The sequence below is a fragment of the Erythrolamprus reginae genome, chromosome 9, assembly GCF_031021105.1.
Source record: "Erythrolamprus reginae isolate rEryReg1 chromosome 9, rEryReg1.hap1, whole genome shotgun sequence".
NCBI classification, from domain to species: domain Eukaryota; kingdom Metazoa; phylum Chordata; class Lepidosauria; order Squamata; family Dipsadidae; genus Erythrolamprus; species Erythrolamprus reginae.
In genome coordinates, this window is record NC_091958.1 from 26268721 (window position 1) to 26289175 (window position 20455).

At 45.5% G+C, this 20455-nt stretch overlaps 1 protein-coding gene across 3 annotated transcripts; it reads right to left on the minus strand.

Annotated features, from left to right (window-relative positions):
* Positions 1-1378: 1378 nt before the first annotated feature.
* Positions 1379-19498, minus strand: AGRP (agouti related neuropeptide). Of its 3 annotated transcripts, none has more exons than XM_070761685.1 (4): positions 19141-19481; positions 5480-5655; positions 2010-2077; positions 1379-1662 (listed from the first exon to the last, which is right to left on the minus strand). In XM_070761685.1, the coding sequence occupies exons 2-4, from the start codon at positions 5637-5639 to the stop codon at positions 1474-1476; spliced, it is 417 nt and encodes a 138-aa protein (XP_070617786.1). In that variant the 5' UTR covers positions 5640-5655; positions 19141-19481; the 3' UTR covers positions 1379-1473. The 3 variants fall into 3 exon arrangements, with proteins under 3 accessions (XP_070617786.1, XP_070617785.1, XP_070617784.1); XM_070761684.1 differs by having other exon boundaries at positions 18473-19481; XM_070761683.1 differs by lacking the exons at positions 1379-1662; positions 2010-2077; positions 5480-5655 and adding an exon at positions 17068-17111 and having other exon boundaries at positions 18473-19498.
* Positions 19499-20455: the final 957 nt, after the last annotated feature.

Genomic DNA, 20455 nt, shown 5'->3' on the forward strand with positions numbered 1-20455 from the left:
CAGTAATGGTACTAATGCAAAACTTTAGATATACATTATTTGAATTGTCAAGAGCGTGTGTGTAAATTTTGCATTTGTTTAAACAGCGCAGCTGCAGCAGTGTTTCAAAATGGCGTCTGTAAGTGATATGCGTTACAAGCAGCGTGTCGTCATTGAATTTCTCACTGTGGAGAAAGAAACTGTTGGGAACATTCACAAACATCTGTGTACAGTTTATGGAGAATCTGCAGTCGACAGAAGTACGGTTAGTCGCTGAGAACAGAGGGTGAACACAAACACAGTGCACAGTGCAGAAATGGCTTCATGACCAGAACAAGGAGTGGTACCGACAGAGCACACACTCCCTTGTGTCTCGCTGCAGGAAGACCATAGAATGGGACAGAGATTACGTGGAAAAATAGGGAGTGTAGAAGAAGCATCATTCTTTCTTGTGTGTAAGTTGCATTGTGTTCAATAATGTTCAAAAATGTAGTGCATTACTTTCTGGGCGACCCTTATATTTATGAGGGTTGCGGTGTCTCAGGATCATGTGATCACTTTTTGTGACCTGGCAAGCAAAGTCAGTGAGAAAGCCAGATTCACTTAACAATGTTGTTAATAATTTAACAACTGCAATGATTCACTTAATAAATGTGGGGGGAAAGTTGTAAAATGGGGCAAAACTCACATCACAAATTTCTCACTGAGCAACTTAAATTTTGGCTCAATTGTGGTCTTATGTTGAGGACTCACAATAGTATACTTAGGACAAGTTCTACAGAGACACTCTGAGTAATTTTCACATTTGTTTTTTATTCTTTTTGTCTATTCGCCATTCTCATGGGTGTTACAAGTGTATTTTTCACTTGTATGAGATTTGTTTTTAAGTCAACTTTATATTTTTAATTCTGGTTTGGAGAATAGAGAATAGTACTCCCACTAGAAGAGACGAGAGACATTTTGACTCCTGCCTGCTGAGTTGAGGCAAAAGGATATTTTTGTAAATAAAAGAATCTGAACACCATACTACAATCTGGAAATCAGAAATCCATGGAAAGCAGGGATAGGTTTGAGCAATAAGGTAAAATTCTGATTATGGAAATGGTGGAAATAAGATGAGAGGCTGGAGACCCTGTTATATTCCTATTTTGATTAAGGTTGGGTGAAAGCTTAGAGCAGTGTTTCCCAACCTTGGCAACTTGAAGATATCTGGACTTCAACTCCCAGAATTCTGGCTGGGGAATTCTGGGAGTTGAAGTCCAAATATCTTCAAGTTGCCAAGGTTGGGAAACACTGGCTTAGAGAACCTAAATAGTTGAAGCGAAGGCTAAAGTGCTTTTTAGCTTTCTGGTTTCACTTAACATACCGGTAATTAATGAAAAAGGTAACATTTCATGGATTGTTTCTAAGAGGCGATTTATTGGAATGTACAAGGAATATATAAGGACCCCACATCTATTCAAGATTAGTAAATGGCAGCCTGCAGAATGCAAACTAGTTCCTGCCACAGGGGAAAGTGTTGCTAAATTTCTTGCAGAAGCAGTTGGCGTTGAAAAAGCGGCAGTAGCAAGTGGCACACGGGTCACAGCATGGCAGTTTGTGCCCAAGGCAGGATTCTTGGACACGGACACATCTCCGCAGCGAACGCCCTTCCCGCTCCTGGTCCTGCAGGGCTGCTGATATCTGTAAGGAGACCACAAAGAGGGTCACAGTGGGTCAACATTTAACAAGGTCTGAGTAGTTCTAAAATGTACCTACCTGGAAAATACATTAAAAATGCAAAGTTGCTTTTTGCTAAGGAGAAAAAAGCATGCTTGTATGTATGGTAACTTGGGCTACTGGACAGCAAACATTTCTATTGGTTAAAAGCTTTCAGGGTTAGGAAGGACACTCCTCTTGCATCTATAATAGGAACCTGCAGAGTTTCTATCCATCAAAGCAGAAAACAGTCATTGGGTTTTGTTGGGTTTTTTTTGGAGATTTTCTTTTTGTAGGAGCAGAAATAACGAGTAAAAAAAGATTTAGGTTACCATCATGCTGGCTTCTGGTTCGAGATCATCGTGGACACTTGGTGTTTCCAAAGCCACTTCTTTAAAATCTGGGAAAGAAAGCCAGAAAATTAAAATTAGATTCCAAGAGCTGAAGGAATTTGAGAAAGCAAACTGGACTGAGGCCTATTCCAGAAGCCCCAAAGGATTGTGGGAAGGAAAAAGGAGCTCATTGTTTGCACAGAAATGGTAGAAGAGCGTACTGATCTTTGAAATGAATGTACACTGTGTACTTAGCTAATCTCATAAATGTTGCTCATGCCTAAAGCTGCACTAAGAGATGAGAGCCCTCAGGTATGCAACAACACAAGAGCACACAACACATTCAAGCTTAATATTAACCGCACCAAACTTAACTGTAAAAAATATGACTTTAGCAATCGAGTTGTCGAAGTGTGGAACTCACTACCCGACTCCGTAGTATCATCCCTTAACCCCCAACACTTTACCCTTAGACTATCTACGGTCGACCTCACCAGGTTCCTAAGAGGCCAGTACATAAGTGCACCATAGTGCCTACCGTCCCCTGTCCTATTGTCTCTCCTATAACTCATATATCTTCTCTTCTATTTCTTCTATCCATTATATCTCTTCTATCTTTTATATCTCTTATATCTTTTCTGCTATTTTCTCTAGTTATATTTACTCCTTTATTTTCTCTTCTATGCTCTCTTTGATACATTCTACTCATGTATATCCTCTATAACCTTCATTGTGTATTATTATGTATAGGATAAGTAAGTAAGTAAGTAAGTAAGTAAGTAAATAAGTAAGTAAGTAAGTAAGTAAGTTCAAAACTGGTTTTAGCTAGAATTTGTTGGCATGGTAACTGGTTTAGAGACAACCCCCAGAAACGAATAGCTATTGAAGATAAATTGTAAATAAGGGGCAGGGATAGTGATATTGTGTGGTAAAAGGGACATTTCCTTTATCTCTTATCTTATGTTTTTCATTTCTTTGGGTGGTTATTTTTATTCCTTTTGGATTTCATGTGTCGCATCATCTTAATGTATTGGCATGACTGCACTTTTGTAGGAGAAGAAGCGGCAGAACCTGGGGCGAGGGGAGGTAGAGTCAAGAGAGGAATCAGTCTGAAGTTCTTAAGTTCTCACAAACAATCCAAGTCCAGCCCCCTCTCCCTTGAATTCCATTGACAGGGCTCTTGTGCACAGACGTGAGCAGTAAACCTTCTTAAATGGAACATAATGTGCGGTTCTGAAGCTTTAGGCTGAAAACTTTAATACAGTCTTGTTTTTAAATCTCCGTCTCTTTCCATTATTGGGAGGAATAAGGTTCAACAGATTCAAACTCAACCCTGATAAGACGTCCGTCCATTACCCTGGGGGGGGGAATTATTGCCCCCCTCGGAGAGGGTCCGCAACTTGGGCGTCCTCCTCGATCCACAGCTGACATGGGAACATCATCTTTTGCCTGTGGCGGGGAGGGCGTTTGCATAGGTTTGTCTGGTGCACCAGTTGCAGCCCTATTTGGACAGGGACTCATTGCTCACAGTCGCTCATGCCCTCATCACCTCGAGGTTCGACTACTGTAATGCTCTCTACATGGGGCTACCTTTGAAAAGTGTTCGGAAACTTCAGATCGTGCAGAATGCGGCCGCGAGAGCTATTGTGGGCTTCCCTAGGTTTGTCCACGTTTCTCCAACACTCCGTGGCTTGCATTGGCTGCCGATAAGTTTCTGGTCACTATTCAAAGTGTTGGTTATTACCTATAAAGCCCTTCATGACACCTGACCAGGATATTTGCGAGACTGCCTTCTGCCGCACGAATCCCAGCGACCGGTCAGGTCCCACAAAGTTGGTCTTCTCCGGGTCCCGTTGATTAAACAATGTCGTCTGGCGGGCCCCAGGGGAAGAGCCTTTTCTGTGGCGGTCCCGGCCCTCTGGAATCAACTCCCTCCAGAGATTAGAACTGCCCCTACCCTCCTTGTCTTTTGTAAATTGCTTAAGACCCACCTATACCCCCAGGCATGGGGGAATTGAAACATTTCTCCTAGGCTTATATAGTTTTATGTATGGTATGCTTGCGTTGTATGGTTTTATATAATGGTTTTTTTAGATATCTCTTTTTAAATATTATATTTCTTTTCTGTATATTGTTTATTATTGTTGTGAACCACCCTGAGTCTTTGGAGAGGGGCGGCATAGAAATCTAATAAATAATAATAATAATAATAATAATAATAATAATAATAATAATAATAATGATGATAATAATAATTTATTGTTGTTGTTGTTGTTGTTGTTGTTGTTGTTGCTTGTACATCTCATTGGTCGTATACTTAAGTGCGTTTCTCTCATTCACTGGTGGAGCTGCAGCAGCACCAGAGAAAGGGCACCAGTAAGGCTGGCCCACAAATAATTGAGACAACCATTAGTGGTTTAGGCAACAAATTGAGGTGACAAATACAAGTAACCCCATCAAATTGCTCTGGACTTTGTAAATGAGGTTCCTTTCATAGTTTGTCTGTACTCATAAACTTACTTTTATTTGTTTGTTGGTGTCAGCTTTGGAAGCCATATTAGCACCAGAAGCTTCCACTCTGCCACAGTCTTGGGTTTAGGAAACTAGGAAGGGGGATGGGGGTTAGTAAAGGGAATGTAGTTAGACATACAGTAATAGCATTCTTCTTTTCGGTCAAGGATCTCCTGTTGGGGGGGAGGGAGTTGTTGGACTAGATGACCTACGAGATCTCTTCTAACTCTGTCAATCTGTAAACCTAGAGAAGGAGTGGTGGATGGGATGGCTCCAATAGGGACGGATGGTGACGGGACCATGTGATAGACTGATGTGTGCAGAGGGTAGATTTGGGGTTTTGATACACCAAGGGAAAATTCAGAACTCTCAGATTTGTGTTTTCCCAGATGTGCTAGTAGTATACCTACTCAAATAGATGGGAACTTTTAGAAAATGTCTGTCTTGCAGTCCTTAACTGGAGTTGTTTTTTTTCTGGAACACTGACAGATTTATATCTCATCTTTCCTCCAGGAATCCATACAACAATCATCCAGTAAAGGCTGATCTGAAAAAGAAAGACCCAGCCACACCTTGTCCTGTGAGCTTATGTGTGTGTGTGGACCAGAGCCATTCCTGAGCCCATCGAAGAAGATGTGCTTCTCTGCTGATCAACAGAAGATTCTGCTCTGTTAGCTAAAGGATCACAGACAGTTGGATTCTGTTCCTTTTGGGATGGAGGGGATGTATTTCACAATCTACTGTGAGCTATTAGATAAGCATTCAGGCACACAAACACAGTTTTTGGCGAATAAAATCAAAACATACACCAAGATAAAACCATCTGGGGTGGGAAGGTGTGGGAGTGTACTCTTCTTTCTAAGAATGAATCCTGTAATTTCTATCAACTTTTTCTATTGACCAATGACCAAGTATAGGAACATCTGGAAGCCGCATGGAGAAGACATGGAAACACTTACCTGGGATGTGGACCTCCTTGACCATCTCAAGGCCAGAAGAACCAGGCCTGCCCATCTCTCCCAGGACGGCTCCCCTCTCATCCAGATGGCCATGGCCAGAAGCCAGGAAGGCAAGGGTCACCTGTAGGACTCCCAAGGACAGCAGCAGTTGGCTCAACATGGTCCCTGCAAGTCACCTGGAAGCCAAGTGGATGGGGAAGAGTTCAGGGGTTGTGGGAGACCCACCCAGAGCCCCCAAGAGCAGAAAGCTGAGCTTGCCAATTCATGGTCTCTGTCCATCACTGCACAAGCACACATTCAAGACCCTTCCCAACATCATCCTTCTATCCATCTCCCTCTTCGTTACTCTGCCACAGAAGGTGATTTTCAATTTCTCAAAAGACAGTAATGGACGTTCACTTTAAAAAAACACAAATTTCTCCAACTTGCATCAGGCAAGAGTCCAAACTACCCTTGGGTAACTGCAGCGCTGGAAGTGGCAGGTTCTACCTATTCAGATTTGCCAGGAGACCAGAAAAGCCTTCTTCTGAGATTCCTGCTCTGTGAGGGGCATTGAATAGAAAATCTTCAAGGTGTCTTCCAGTTCCATCATTCTGTGTTCTATGGTCAGTATACTTTTTCTGCAATTTCTCAGAAACACTTGGGACCTTATTATGAGTTTAAGATTTATTAGATTTATAGGCAGCCCAACTACTGACGGCATCTGGGTGAGATTGCAGGCATGATATTTTTCAGTTCCAAAGGCAACATATTTACTTCCCTGTGCTATTCAGATGTCTGAGGCAAACATCTCCATTGTAGGGCATACATCGCCCCCCCCCATTAAATGCAGAAGATCGGGGTGGGGGGGCACGCTTGTTTTCCTTCCTAAGGGCCCCGGTGTGCGTCATAGCTGTCCCAGCTAATAGATCAGCTAATGCAGGCTATCTGGCCTATTAGAAGAGCAGGCGTGCCTTCCAAAGGATGTGAACAGCAGTGCACAAAAATATCAATATCTACATCTATATCCCATAAAAGATAATAAAAGATAATTAAATAAGATGTTCCTATTAAAACAGTATCTTCATTGACATTCTGTCCGCAGAGTTATTTTTGCCTGCATCAACAAGAACTTAGAGTACAATTGAAGCCTGGGGATGGTGTGCAACTCTCCAGGGTTCTGCACTACAGGGGGGAGTGAGGATGGGAGGCTGCAGAGGCAACAGGGGGAAAAGTCATCTCAGGCTTGCAAGACTGATGTCACCTTTACGAGACTGATGTCCACTCGAAAGAGAATACCCTACAAAACTAGACTTACAATCCTGGGTCTAGAAAGCTTAGAACTACAATGCCTCAAACATGACCTAAGCATAGCCCACAAGATCATTTGCTACAACATCCTCCCTGTCAATGACTACTTCAGCTTCAACCACAACAACACATGAGCGCCTAACAAACTCAAACTTAATATTAACCGCTCCAAATGTGACTGCAAAAAATACGACTTTAATAATCAAATTGTCGAAGCATAGAACACTTTACCAGACTCTGTAGTGTCATCCCCTAACCCCCAAAATTTTACCCTTAAGACTCTCCACGGTTGACCTCTCCAGATTCCTAAGAGGTCAGTAAGGGGTGTGCATAAGTGCACCAGCGTGCCTTCCGTCCCCTGTCCTAATGTCTCTCTCTTAAGAAGCACAGCTAGATTAACCTGTTCTATTCTATTGTAAGGTTACATTAACAGAATCTTGCAAGTCTGAGATTACATATCTACCCCATTGTCTTTATAGTCCAAGAAACTGGGGGGGAGCACACCCTGGTTTTACACCCACTTTCTAGGCTCTGCTCTGGCTGCAGCTCTCCCCCCTCATCCTACTCCCACATGTATCAGGTCCACGGATGAAGCCCAAGCATGCTTTGGGTAAGCAGATCACAATTCACAGGCTCTCTGGGGAGGGAGACCATTTTTAAGTGCTGTATCTTGAGCCATTTAGGGTTTAACCGATTGACGGAAGCCATTTCAACTGAATCGATTATCAGACGTCACAGGGATGCCTTTAAGCTGAAAGTATGGGTGCTTCATGCTTCCTGTTTGGCTGTTGAGGAATTGTATAGCACAGTGTTTCTCAATTATTTTCTGTTACGCCCCCCCCCCCCCAGGAAGAAGTAAACATTTCATGCCCCCCAAATCTCTGCCAGAACAATTGTTTGCAATATTCAGGTACATTTTTTGCTGAAAAAAACTCAAGCAGCTTATCAGCATGATTGGGGTGTAATATGATTAAGTGACGCCTTTAATTTAATTGGCTTCATGCTGTCCACTGCCAATATTTTTAAACCTGGTAAACTTCCCAGGTCTTTCTTCGTCTCCCACCGTAGTCACAGTGAAGCCAAGCGCTACATACGCTTCGTCATATTTCCTGTCTTAGCTGTCGGGAGACTTACATTTGTCTCATGCTCTCTGCCTCTCTCCTCCTTTTTTTCATCCCTGTTAAATGTTTTTCCATGGTGTCTCTTAAAGGTTTGTGATCTGCACTTCCTATCTTCTGCTCGGTGCTGTGTGCTATTGTTCGGTGCAAAAACCCCTAACTCCCTGCGGCAAGAAAAAGGCACGTTTCCCGGGATACCCGCCCCACCCGCATAACTCCACACACCCCCAGAGGAGGCACCACACTATTTGAGAAGCACTGGTATAGCAGGAGCACCATGGGTTCAAGTGAGAGTAACAGGACCCCCTGTAATCCAGGGCCCCCCATATGGCAAGCCATGGGACCATCTGGCCATGGCTTCATCATCAGTAGAGTCAAGAATCCATGTTTGGATGCATCAAACTGCTCCGAATGTAGAAAGCAAAGACTGGAGACGATGGAGTTACTCCTTGCCCAGCGCAGGGATCAAGGACTGCAGCCTCATGCCTTGTTAAACAACCCAGAGAGAGGCAGTCACACTCTTGAATGGCTTTTAAGGTCACACTCTTGAACAGCTTTTAACCGTTCAGTTTGTCAGACTGTTGTTGTTGCCTACCAATAATGCAAGTAATAAATTGGCCACTTCGTCCAAAAAAAAAAAGGAAATGCTTGAACTGGATGAATCCATTCTTCTCCTGCCAAGCAAGTAATTATTTTCTAAATACTCACAAACCTGACTGCTTGCTAATCTGTTCCAGAGTTTAATTCCATTTGTATTGAATTGAATTGAATACTTTATATGGCCAAATGTAATTAGAAATGCAAGGAATTTGTCCCTGGTACAGAAGCACTCAGTGTACTGGTAAAGCATCAGAGAAAGTAGTAGAAGTAGTAGTAGTAGTAATAATAAATAATAATATAATAATAATAATAATAATAATGATGATGATGATGATGATGGCTGATGATATTGATAATAATAATGATGATGATATGATGATAATAATAATAATAATAATAATAATAATAATAATAATGTGGGTCTTTTGAATCTAAACAAACAGACATCTGGCACGCAACACACCTGACATCACTATTGTGGAAAAGAAAAAAGTCTGGCTCACTGATATTGCAATACAGTACTAGGGGATGCACAAATTAAAGAGGAACAACTAGAAAAAAATTACTAAATACCGCAATCTGCAAATTGAAGTTGAGCAATTGTGGAGGAAGAAACCCATGGGTGTACCAATAATAATAGGAGCCCTTGGAGCAACAGCCTAAGAGGGTTGCCTAGATACATGGAAATTCTGAACTTCTCAGACCCGAATATCCTGACTTTGCAAAAGCCCGCCTTACTCGGAAACTGCCTATATAATCAGAAATTACATTAATAGCTCTTAGGCTCTTGTTTTGGACTTAGTTAGGTTTTTACCAGTCCCAGACTATGAATCAAATTGAAGATTAAATATATAATAATGAGGAGGAGGATATATTTTTTAAACGTTCAGTTAAATAAATTATAAATAAAGTATATAATTATACCATTATTGAAAAGGGGAAGCAAAGAAGACAATAAAAAGGATAAATGATAATACTACAGCTGCACCATCTCTTTCTGATGAACTTCATACAGATTCATTAGACAGACTGTTAGGTGTTTGGCTAGCTAGTCTGAAATGACAGATATTTCCTTGTTTTCGAAGTCCAGAACATTTGCTTTCTCTGGTCCTCTGGCACCATTCCTGCCTCCGGGATTTCTTAAAGATCCTAGAAAGGGTTTCTTAGACAGAATAGACCTGGTCCTAGAGATTTAAGCTCTTTCACGGGAGTCATTTACTTCTTAATCATTCTCTTTATTGCAGTGTCTTTCCTTTTACTTAGGAAGGAATTCTTTCGGGTGTTCTCCTTATTTTGGGTATCAATTCTGCTTGAGTCCATTTGGACTTTTCTCCATCCCAGAAGACTAAGCAAAGCAGATATACGGCTTTGAAGGACAGGAGGAAGAGCCCCCAGAGTTGTGGAGGCTTCATCACTGGACTTTATCAAACTAGACCGGACAATCATTTTGATATAAGGTCTCCTGTCTTGAGCAGGGGGCTGGACTAGACTAGAAGGCCTTCAAAGTCCCTTTCAGCCCATGATTTTATATTCTATGTTCTATGAAAAGATGATTTAGATAAATAAGTAATTAATTTGATTAAATAAAGGACTGGGGATCAAATTTGTTATTCTAGGAGGTGGGTGTTGTACTAAATTTGAAGTAATATTGTCTGATCAATTAATTAATTCATGCATTCATTCATTCATTCAATCAATTTTATCATGGTTTTATTCTCTGATAGGTAACTCAGGGCAGCAAACATTTTGCTATCACCAGATGTATGGCTGGATCACTTGCTCCCTCTCTCAGTGGGAGGTACACAGCCCCTTCTCACCCCTAGCAGATCAGACAGATGCACAGCCCCCTCCCCAATCTGGGGCAGGGTCTCTAGTGGGGGCTTGCAAACTCAGTTCCAGGAAGCCTCCCGCCAGGTCTAATAGAAGGGGAGTCAATGGAACCTGGCTTGTTTGCTCCCGATTGCAAGCAAATTGGCACCGATGGGAGATGGGCGGCATATAAAATCCGATTAATAAACAATAAAGAAATAAATAAGCCTTCTGCCTGTTCAACTGCTGCCCTTCCTGCCCCTGAGGATGCCTTACTCCTAGGAGGTGTCATAGTACTCTCTCTCAATCCCCCCTCCCCTCAATTAACCCCCACACCTGTTCTCACCAACTTTGCCCCATAGCCTTTTCCCATCTAGAACTAGAGATTAATTTTACCTTCTTTCAAAATTGGATTTTGTTAGTGGCTAAGGTCTAATTCAGTCATTTTTTGTCAAGCTAGAACCGGGGAAGTCTTTCCATGGTTTGATCTCTGCAGGATTCAGCTGCTCAATTGTCCCTGGGGCACACAACCTCCTTCCTCTGTCCCAGGTTGTGGTTCCCACATGGAAGCTGCCAGGGGCAGCCTCACCCCTATCAGGCCATCTCTGCAGGGCACCTGTGCCAGAAGCATCCGACAGAGGCTCAATTTTCTCCCCTGTGGCATCTCCGGGGTTGAGCGAGCTGCTCCATCCTGTTGTGCTTAGTCCGCCCCCCCCCCCCCCGATCTTCCCACATTTAAGAATTCGAAAGTTTAAGTTTTCCATAGTTCGAAGGCCGGGCCCGGCATCTTCATTTGAGGAGGACATGCTCATGATTCCTTGCATTTGGTTCAAGCCTTGCTGACTGTCTTACTTACTCACCAGAGCCTCAGGAGGAGGTGGCAAGGTCAACTCCCATCTGTGTGTGTATGTGTGTGTAGGTATGAACTTAGGGATGCCGGAGGGAGCCATCCAGTCAACTTTAGAGAAGGTTGGTCCCCATTCCCTGCTGCCATACCATGCCTGACTCAGGGATGGTTTCCTAGCTGGCTAGCAACAAGAGCAATGGCACAGTAGAATTTCTTTTCTTTCTTTCTCTTTTCTTTCCTTTCTTTCTTTCTCTCCTTTCTTTCTTTCTCTTTCCTTCCTTCCTTCTTCCTTCCCTCTCCCCACATCAGCAGTCAGAATGCCTTTTAACCATGACCCACAAGAGATGCAAGAGAACCTAAGCAGGGACTGGGTGTAGCAAACCTTGTACAGTATGATACAGGAGAGCTGTATCTGATCTGTGGGGTCTTTCCAACCTGGTGAGGGCTTTCTGACCCACAGCATTTCAGCTCCCCCTCCCCTTGCAAAAAGGCATAAAGCCTAAAGATCATTCGAGTTGCTCTTGCTCTATCCCCCCCCCCTTTGCAAAAGGTTTAGAGAGCCCTCCAGATAATTCTCATTCTCCCCCATCCCCGTTCTAAATCAGGCAAGAATGAAGTTGAGGAGCAGGAGTCTGCCTTCATCTCCCCATCATAAGCATCCTTCTGCCCGTCTCTGCCACCTCCCTCCCCCCCCCCCCCGAAGCTCCCCTTTCAGACCTTCTCCCAAAAGGGAAAGAAGAGAACAGACCCACCACCAGAAAGTCTAGTCTGTTCCCAGGCTGTGGCTCCCATCCATGGACCAGGAGGCAGCCACAGATTCCTTACCACAAGGGATGGAAGCTTGCTGTACCTGGATGGGGTTGCCAGCTTCTCTGTCCAAAGGTCGCAGCTCTGCAGAGGAGCTGGTTGACCAGAGCTTTATAGCGATCGGTCGGGATCAGTTGACTGGAGCACATGGTGGCTCTCTAATGGGTGGGAGGGATTCTGAGCCAACCTATCGATGCTCCTCCTGTGGTCTCTTTCTAGGCACCTGGAGGAATGTCCCTCGTCTCTTCCTGGGATGTCGTTCAGGGTCCTACCAAACCCTCAGCCGCTTAGGAAAAAAGAAGTCCTTTAGGCACAGCGTGTCGAGAAAGCATGGGATGCCATTGAATGAAAAGAGCATAAAACAAAACCATCAGAGAGGCTTATTTTCAAACTTTTGAAAACCAGGATCGTTTATTAAGTTTCTGCAGACAGTGAAGGGTCCCTTGCGTTAAGTTTCAATTTTCCATCTGGTTGTTTAATGGCAATTATTTATTTATTTATTTATTCATTCATTCATTCATTCATTCATTAGACTTCTATCCTGCCTTTCTCAAAGCAATTGTGAGGAACTTTCCCGAATGCCATCACTCTACTAAACAAATAATTCCCTCAACACTGTCAAACTTTTTACTAAGTCTGCACTTCTATTTCTACTAGTTTTTTTCTCGTCATTCCTATCATCCTTTTCCTCCCACTTAGGACTGTATGACTGTAACGTTGTTTGTATCCTTAAGATTTTTATTGTTTCCTCACCGTTTATTGATCCCTATGATAAACATTAAGTGTTTTTTACCTTACGATTCTTGATAAATGTATCTTTTTATTTTATGTACACTGAGAGCATACACACCTTGTGTGTCCAATCACACTTGGCCAATAAAGAATTCTATTCTATTTGTCCAATTGTCCCTCCAATTAACTGGAGGTGGGTTCCTGATCTCTCTGGTTTTTAGGCACCCCCCCCCCTTACTTCTCCCCAGTCGAGAAGACAGAAGCCACCATAACTCTTGCCCTTTCCCCCAGCCTGCCACTGATTGTATTTCATGCTATCCCTCCACAGCCCCCTTGGTCACCCGTCCCCCAGCATCATGGCTGCTGCCCACGGGCTATTTGTCCCCTGCAGCCAAAGGCCCTGGTCAAATGGTGTCTGGGTGAGTGGGCAGGAAGGACCAAGGGACAATTGGTCCTGGAGAATGGCTGGAGGGAGGGCCAGCAGAGAAGGAAAGCTGACTGTAAATTGGCTGAGGCTGGGGCGAAGGGGGTGCGGCCAAGGGTTGGTGCCTAAATGTCCCATTCCATTCAGAAAATCCCCATTTTGCTCTGAAGCTTATCCCACAGTCAGAAGGGAGCCAGCAGCACTGGCTGGGAAGAAGAGGCTGGCAAAAAAGGCTGGAGTTGCAGGGAAAATGGGGGTAACAGGCCCACTGGAGTGGCAAAGGCTTCAGCCATGCCACAGCCTGGATGGGAACTGGGAAAGGGAGCAGGATTTGCTGGCTCTCCAGTTTTCCTGGAACCAAACAAGCTTCTGGAGGAGTCTCCCCCAGGGAGCATCTCCCCACTGGATCCAGAGCATTGTTGCCACTTTGGATTGAGCTGCCCCATATACATGGCTCACTTTACCATCCATGGCTGCACCAAATGGGAAGAAAGTCCACTTGAAGGGATTCAAAGACAGAAAGACGACAAGCAGCTTAAGCAACAATGAAGACATCACCACATGAACCAAGGTGTGTGTGTGACGACCACTTTCTGTCCACTTTGGATGTCGTCCCCTTGTTGATGCCGCTGAATTGACCAGTCCATCTTCACCAACCATTGAGACCTAGGAAACCAAGCAGCCTGGAAAGCAGTCTGGTGCGCTGTTAGAGAAACACCCCCACCCCTCCCCCAGGTTCTGGAATACGGGATTGAAATGTCAGAAGTCAATGAAATTCTCTACCTGGGTGGTATAGACAGCAATTGTTACTGAAGTAAACAGGGCCCTGAGTGAGCAGAGAAGGAAAGCAAACAAGAGTTTTCAGCCATAATGAAGAGAGCTGTGTGACTGAGGGATTTTAAAGTTGACTTATTTTTTATTGTTTTGTATTTAAATTGTTGTTGTAAGCCGCCCTGAGTCCTTCGGGATTGGGTGGCACAGAAGTTGACATAAATCAATAAATCAACAAACAAACAAACAAACAAACAAACAGTGTGCTTCAGCTGAGCCAGGGAGATGTCCATCTCCTTCTGAGGTGCTGACCACCAGTGATTGCCTACTTCTCTTTGTTAACTAAGCAGAGAGGGTAGCAGGCAGTCAGATTCCTAAAGGAATCCTGAGGGTTAGGGTTGGAGGAAAAAAACAAAGAACACCGTTGCCATTTTCCAACAGAATCTAGAGACAATTTGCTTTTAAATCAAGAGATATATTTAGACAACCAAGCAAATCTATGCTTTAAAAAGGAGACAAAATGCAAATCTTTCTTCTGGGGCTACCTAGAAAAATGGAATGAACACTTCTCAGAGAGGGGTGGCCTATAAACCCAATAAATAAATAAACAAGCAGTCGGATCCTGCACTTTTTGTGGTATACAGGTCGTCCACGACTTACAACAGTTCATTTAATCACCAAAGTTACAATGTGACTTATGACCATTTTTCAGTTGCAATCTTACAATATCCCCATAATCATGTGATCAAAATTCAGATGCTCAGCAGCTGGTTCGTATTTATGATCGTTGCTGTATCCCAAAATCCTGTGATCATGTTTTACAATCTTCTCACAAGCAAAGACAATGGGGAAACCAGATTTGCTTTAACAACCATGCTACTAACTTATTTATTTATTTATTGGATTTTTATGCCGCCCCTCTCCGGAGACTCGGGGCGGCTAACAGCAATAATAAGACAGCATACAGTAATAATCCAATAATAAAAATGATTAAAAACCCATTAATATAAAAAACCAAACATACATACAGACATACCATGCATAAAATTGTAAAGGCCTGGGGGAAAGTGTATCTCAATTCCCCCATGCCTGGCGGCAGAGGTGGGTTTTAAGTAGCTTACGAAAGGTAAGGAGGGTGGGGGCAATTCTAATCTCTGGGGGGAGTTGGTTCCAGAGGGCCGGGGCCACCACAGAGAAGGCTCTTCCCCTGGGTCCCACCAAGCGGCATTGTTTAGTTGACGGGACCTGGAGAAGACCCACTCTGTGGGACCTAACTGGTTGCTGGGATTCGTGCGGCAGAAGGCGGTCCCGGAGATAATCTGGTCCGGTGCCATGAAGGGCTTTATATGTCATAACCAACACTTTGAATTGTGACAGAAACTGATCGGCAACCAATGCAGTCTGCGGAGTGTTGGTGTAACATGGGAATATTTGGGAAAGCCCATGATTGCTCTCGCAGCTGCATTCTGCACGATCTGAAGTTTCCGAACACTTTTCAAAGGTAGCCCCATGTAGAGAGCGTTACAGTAGTCGAGCCTCGAGGTGATGAGGGCATGAGTGACTGTGAGCAGTGACTTCCGGTCCAAATAGGGTCGCAACTGGTGCACAAGGCGAACCTGGGCGAACGCTCGCCCAGGTGAAAGATGTTTCTCTAATGTGAGCTGTGGATCGAGGAGGACGCCCAAGTTGCGAACCCTCTCTGAGGGGGTCAATGATTCTCCCCCCAGGGTAATGGATGGACAGATGGAATTGTCCTTGGGAGGCAAGACCCACAGCAACTCCATCTTGTCTGGGTTGAGTTTGAGTTTGTTGACACCCATCCAGGCCCCAATAGCCTCCAGGCACCGACACATCACTTCCACTGCTTCGTTGACTGGACATGGGGTGGAGATGTATAACTGGGTATCATCAGCATATTGATGATACCTCACCCCATGCCCTTGGATGATCTCACCCAGCGGTTTCATGTAGATATTAAATAGCAGGGGGGAGAGGACCGACCCCTGAGGCACCCCACAAGGGAGAAACCTGGAGGTCGACCTCTGACCCCCCCACTAACACCGACTGCGACCGACCGGAGAGGTAGGAGGAGAACCACTGAAGAACAGTGCCTCCCACTCCCAACCCCTCCAGCCGGCGCAGAAGGATACCATGGTCGATGGTATCGAAAGCCGCCGAGAGGTCAAGAAGCACCAGGACAGAGGACAAGCCCCTGTCCTGGGCCCGCCAGAGATCATCCATCAGCACAACCAAAGCAGTTTCCGTGCTGTAGCCGGGCCTGAATCCAGACTACTGAGGACCTAGATAATCGGCTTCTTCCAAGGACCGCTGGGATTGAGGTGCCACCACCTTCTCAACAACCTTCCCCATAAAGGGAAGGTTGGAGACTGGACGGTAGTTATTGAGCACGGCTGGGTCCAGGGAAGGCTTCTTGAGGAGGGGGCGCACAAGTGCCTCCTTACAAAGGGCCGGAAAGGACCCCCTCCCCAAGGAGGCGTTGACAATCTCCTGGACCCAGTTCCGTGTCACCTCTTGACTGGCTGAAACCAACCAAGAGGGACACGGGTCCAGTAGACAGGTGGCGGAACTCACAGCTCCAATGGCCTTGTCCACTTCATCAGGTGTCACCAAGTCAAACTCCTCCCAGACAGATGGACAAAGACGTTTAGCCCCAGTCACCTCAACTGACTCGTTGTCAGTCGACTCTGTTTTACAATTGGAGTCGAGATCCGCTCGGATCCAAGCAATTTTATCAGCGAAAAACGTGTTGAAATCCTCAGCACTACTCTGCAAGGGCTCCCCAACTCCCCTCTGATTAAGAAGGGAGCAGGTCACCCTAAACAGAGCGGCCGGGCGGGATTCCGCTGATGCAATCAAGGCGGCATGATACGCGCATCTTGCCGCCTTGAGCGCCACTTTGTAAGTCTTAATATGAGCTCTTACAAGTGTTCAATTGTAGTCATTCATTTAACCTGTGGAAAGACCGTAAAATAGGGCCAAACTCACTTAACAAGTGTTTCACTTAACAAAAATTTTGGGCTCAATTCTGGTTATAAGTTGAGGACTTCCTGTATTACTGTTCCTGCTCAAGACAAACCTGGTATGTTATTTGTAGCTAAGGATTAGTGATGATGACAGTTCAACTGGTGAGGAAGGATGGTTTAGCATTTCCGAGACTCTTCTCCTTAAGGAGGCCATCAAACGAAGGATGAAGCCCAGAACGTGAAACTTATTCTGCATTAATAGGAAAGTGAACACAAGAACAAGGGGGCACAATCTGAGGTCAGTTGGGGGAAAGATCAGAAGCAACATGAGAAAATATTATTTTACTGAAAGAGTAGTAGATCCTTGGAACAAACTTCCAGCAGACGTGGTTGGTAAATCCACAGTAACTGAATTTAAACATGCCTGGGATAAACATATATCCATCCTAAGATAAAATACAGAAAATAGTATAAGGGCAGACTAGATGGACCATGAGGTCTTTTTCTGCCGTCAGACTTCTATGTTTCTATCAGAAGTCAGAAATGTCTGCCCTTTGCAAATAGATTGCTGCCCATCTTGCTTATTGCAACGAAGGGACTCACCAAGGGTGTTTTAAGGGGGCTCCATTGGGAAGGCCTGTAGGGCAAAGTCATGAACTCAGATGTCCCCTTCTTGACATGGTGGTTTCTCTCATTCTGCCCCACATCTCAGCATATCAGTGAAGCTGCTGGCCATGAAGATGTCTTCATGGGAGTCTCTCTAACCCTCTGGCTTAGGGGCCTTTGCTCACAAGGCCCTCCCTGTCCTAGGAACTGTGGTCCTATGTCTTTAAAAAAGAGCTTTCCATTGCCTGATCTGGAGTGATTCCAGGGGTGGGGCACGTGACATTTTTTGCCACAGGGAATAGGTTTTTTTTGCACCAAACATTAGTACACAGCACTGAGCAGGAAATATGAAGTGCAGATAACAAACCCTTGAGAGACACCATGAAAAAATATTTAACAGGGATAAAAAAAAAGGAGGAAAGAGACAGAGATGATGAGACAAGCATAAGTCTCCTGAAAGCTAAGATGAGGAAATATGAGGAAGTTTATGTAGCACTTGGCTTCACTGTGACTACGGTGGGAGACGAGGAAAGATCGGTAGGTTTACCGTGTCTAAAAATATTGGCAACAGACAGCATGAAGCCAAATAAATTAAGGCGTCACTTAAACACATTACAGCCCAATCATGCTGATAAATTTGTTCAGTGGGAAAGTGCCAAATATTGCAAGCAATTGTCCCAGCGGAGAGTTGGGGGGGGGGGCATGAAATGTTTACTTCTTTCTAGGAAGGGGGTAACAGAATAATTGAGAAGCCCTGCTCTAGATGGAGGCTGTGCAGGGAAGCGTTGGCCCCTTGCGGGTGTCTGAGGTGCATCCAGTGGTGCTTCCTTCCTGGGCCCCACTTAAATAAAAAGCAAGACCACAAAGTTCACAAACACAATTATTGGTGGAAGTTGGCTTTGGGTTCAGATGGGGGCAATTGGTTGCAGGCCGAAAGGGCCCCGGGGCGTCGAGCACCGCTTGTGCAGGCAGCTTCGCTCTCTGCCGGCTTGAAGTCACACTTACAGTATATGGCACTGTGCACTTGCAGGCTCCTCTCCGGAGCTAGGAAAGGCCGACCTGCACAGCCACGGCAGGCGTCCAGTGGTTGAAGGGACTCCCGGGCGGCCAGGAATTGAACGAAATCTCAACGACGGGCCGGAGGAGGCTGGGGAGTAAGCTCGGCAGGGCCGGGCGGGAAGCTCCGCAAACGCCCCGCAGCGGCATCCCGCGAGAAGTGCCCAGCGTGGAACAGCCAGAGCGCCCCGGTCGCTCGAAGGCAGCCGGGCCGGAGGGGCGATTCTGGGAAGGGCCTGCTCGCCGCCCCCGCCACGGCCGCTAATCAAGGCGCTAATAGGCGCTGCGGGGCCTTTCCGGGAAAACGCCGCCTGCCCGCGCGCCCATGCCTCACCCGGAGCCGGGTGCCTGAGGGGGCCGCGGGGAGCTTTCAGGCCCGGCGGGGGAGGAGCCCGCCGCTGAAGTTGTGCCTCATCCACGCGGGGGGCTCCGGCTGTGGGGGGAGGCTGAGGAGAATGGACATCCCCTCCGCCCCCCCAAAAAAGCGGCCTGAGGGGACTTGGCGCCGCGAGCGAGGCTGAGGTAGCGCGGAAGGCTGCCCGGCCGCCCTTTCGTGCTCTGGGACGCCACACTGTGGGGAGGGAGGGGGTAGAGCGGGCCCTCCGGCTGAAACCCACCACGCCGGTTCCCGGAGAGCCCAGCCGGGGTCCCTCGACTCGGGGCCGCTTGGCTGGAGGATTCCGGGAGTTGAAGCCCCCACTTCGGATCTCAAGACCCTCGAGGTTCAGGAAGGCCGCCCTCAGCCGCTGCCGGGGGAGGGGACGGAGGTGGCTGCTAATGAGAACAGCCGGGCCTGCCGTCTGAGAGCGCGAGGCCTGCGCTTGTTTTGCTTGTTGCGAAAGCTCCAGCCGGTAAACAAGGCCTCTCAGTTCAGCGGAAGGGAAGCCATTAGCGCCGCCGCTGAGAGAAAGCTGCCTCGGCTGCCGCCGCCCACGCGCTGCCATCGCGCTGAAAGCTTTTTAATCTGCAAGGCGAAGCGTCGCACGGATGTTCTGGCCCTGACATTCAATAAAGGGCAACGTGGAAACTCGCTTCCAGGAAAGTAGAAACTCCCAAACAGCCATTAAGATGCACGGTCAACATGCGGCTTCCCTCCCCACCCCCCCAAAACTAAAGCAGGATGGAAATGACGCCAGAAATAAAATTAATGTTGTTGACCCTGATCAAAAGTTTCCTTCCGATGAGATGGTCTTTACAAACCTTGGAGCATGTGAATTTGGGGGGGGGGATGCAATCTATTTTCTTTAGCTTAACATCACTATCCTTACAAACAGAAAAAACCCCTCTATCCAATGAAGAAGAAAAATAGCAGCTCTCGAAAGAAACCAGCATGACTTCATAAAGAACTCTGATAAAAGACAAAGCAAACAAGTATAAAAGGGAACGAGTTCCCCTTTCCTCTTTATATATATTTTTTATTTTTTAAATTATTTATGTATTTGTCGAACAATTATAGAAAGGTAATTTGTACAAATAAAACATTAGATGAGTAATGATAAAAAGTAATGATAGAAGACAATAGAACAGTAGGACAGGGATGATAAGCACAATGGTGCACTTATGCCACACCCCTTACAGACCTCTTAGAAAGGGGGAGAGGTCAATTATAGATAGTCTAAGGTTAAAGGTTTTAGGGTTAGGAGTAGAAACCACAGTGTCAGGTAGGGCGTTCCAGGCGTTGATTACTCAATTGCTGAAGTCCTATTTTTTGCAATCTAGTTTGAAGCAGTTGGCATTTAGTTTAAATCTATTTTGTGCTCGTGTGTTGTTGCAGTTGAAGGTGAAGTAGTCGCTAACGGGACATTTTGGTATATGATTTTATGAACTATAGTTAAGTCGGAACGGAGGCAACGGAGTTGTAAGTTGTCTAATCGAAGAATTTCAAGTCTGGCGGAGTAAGGTATTTTGTTGGGAGGAGTGAAGAACTCTTCT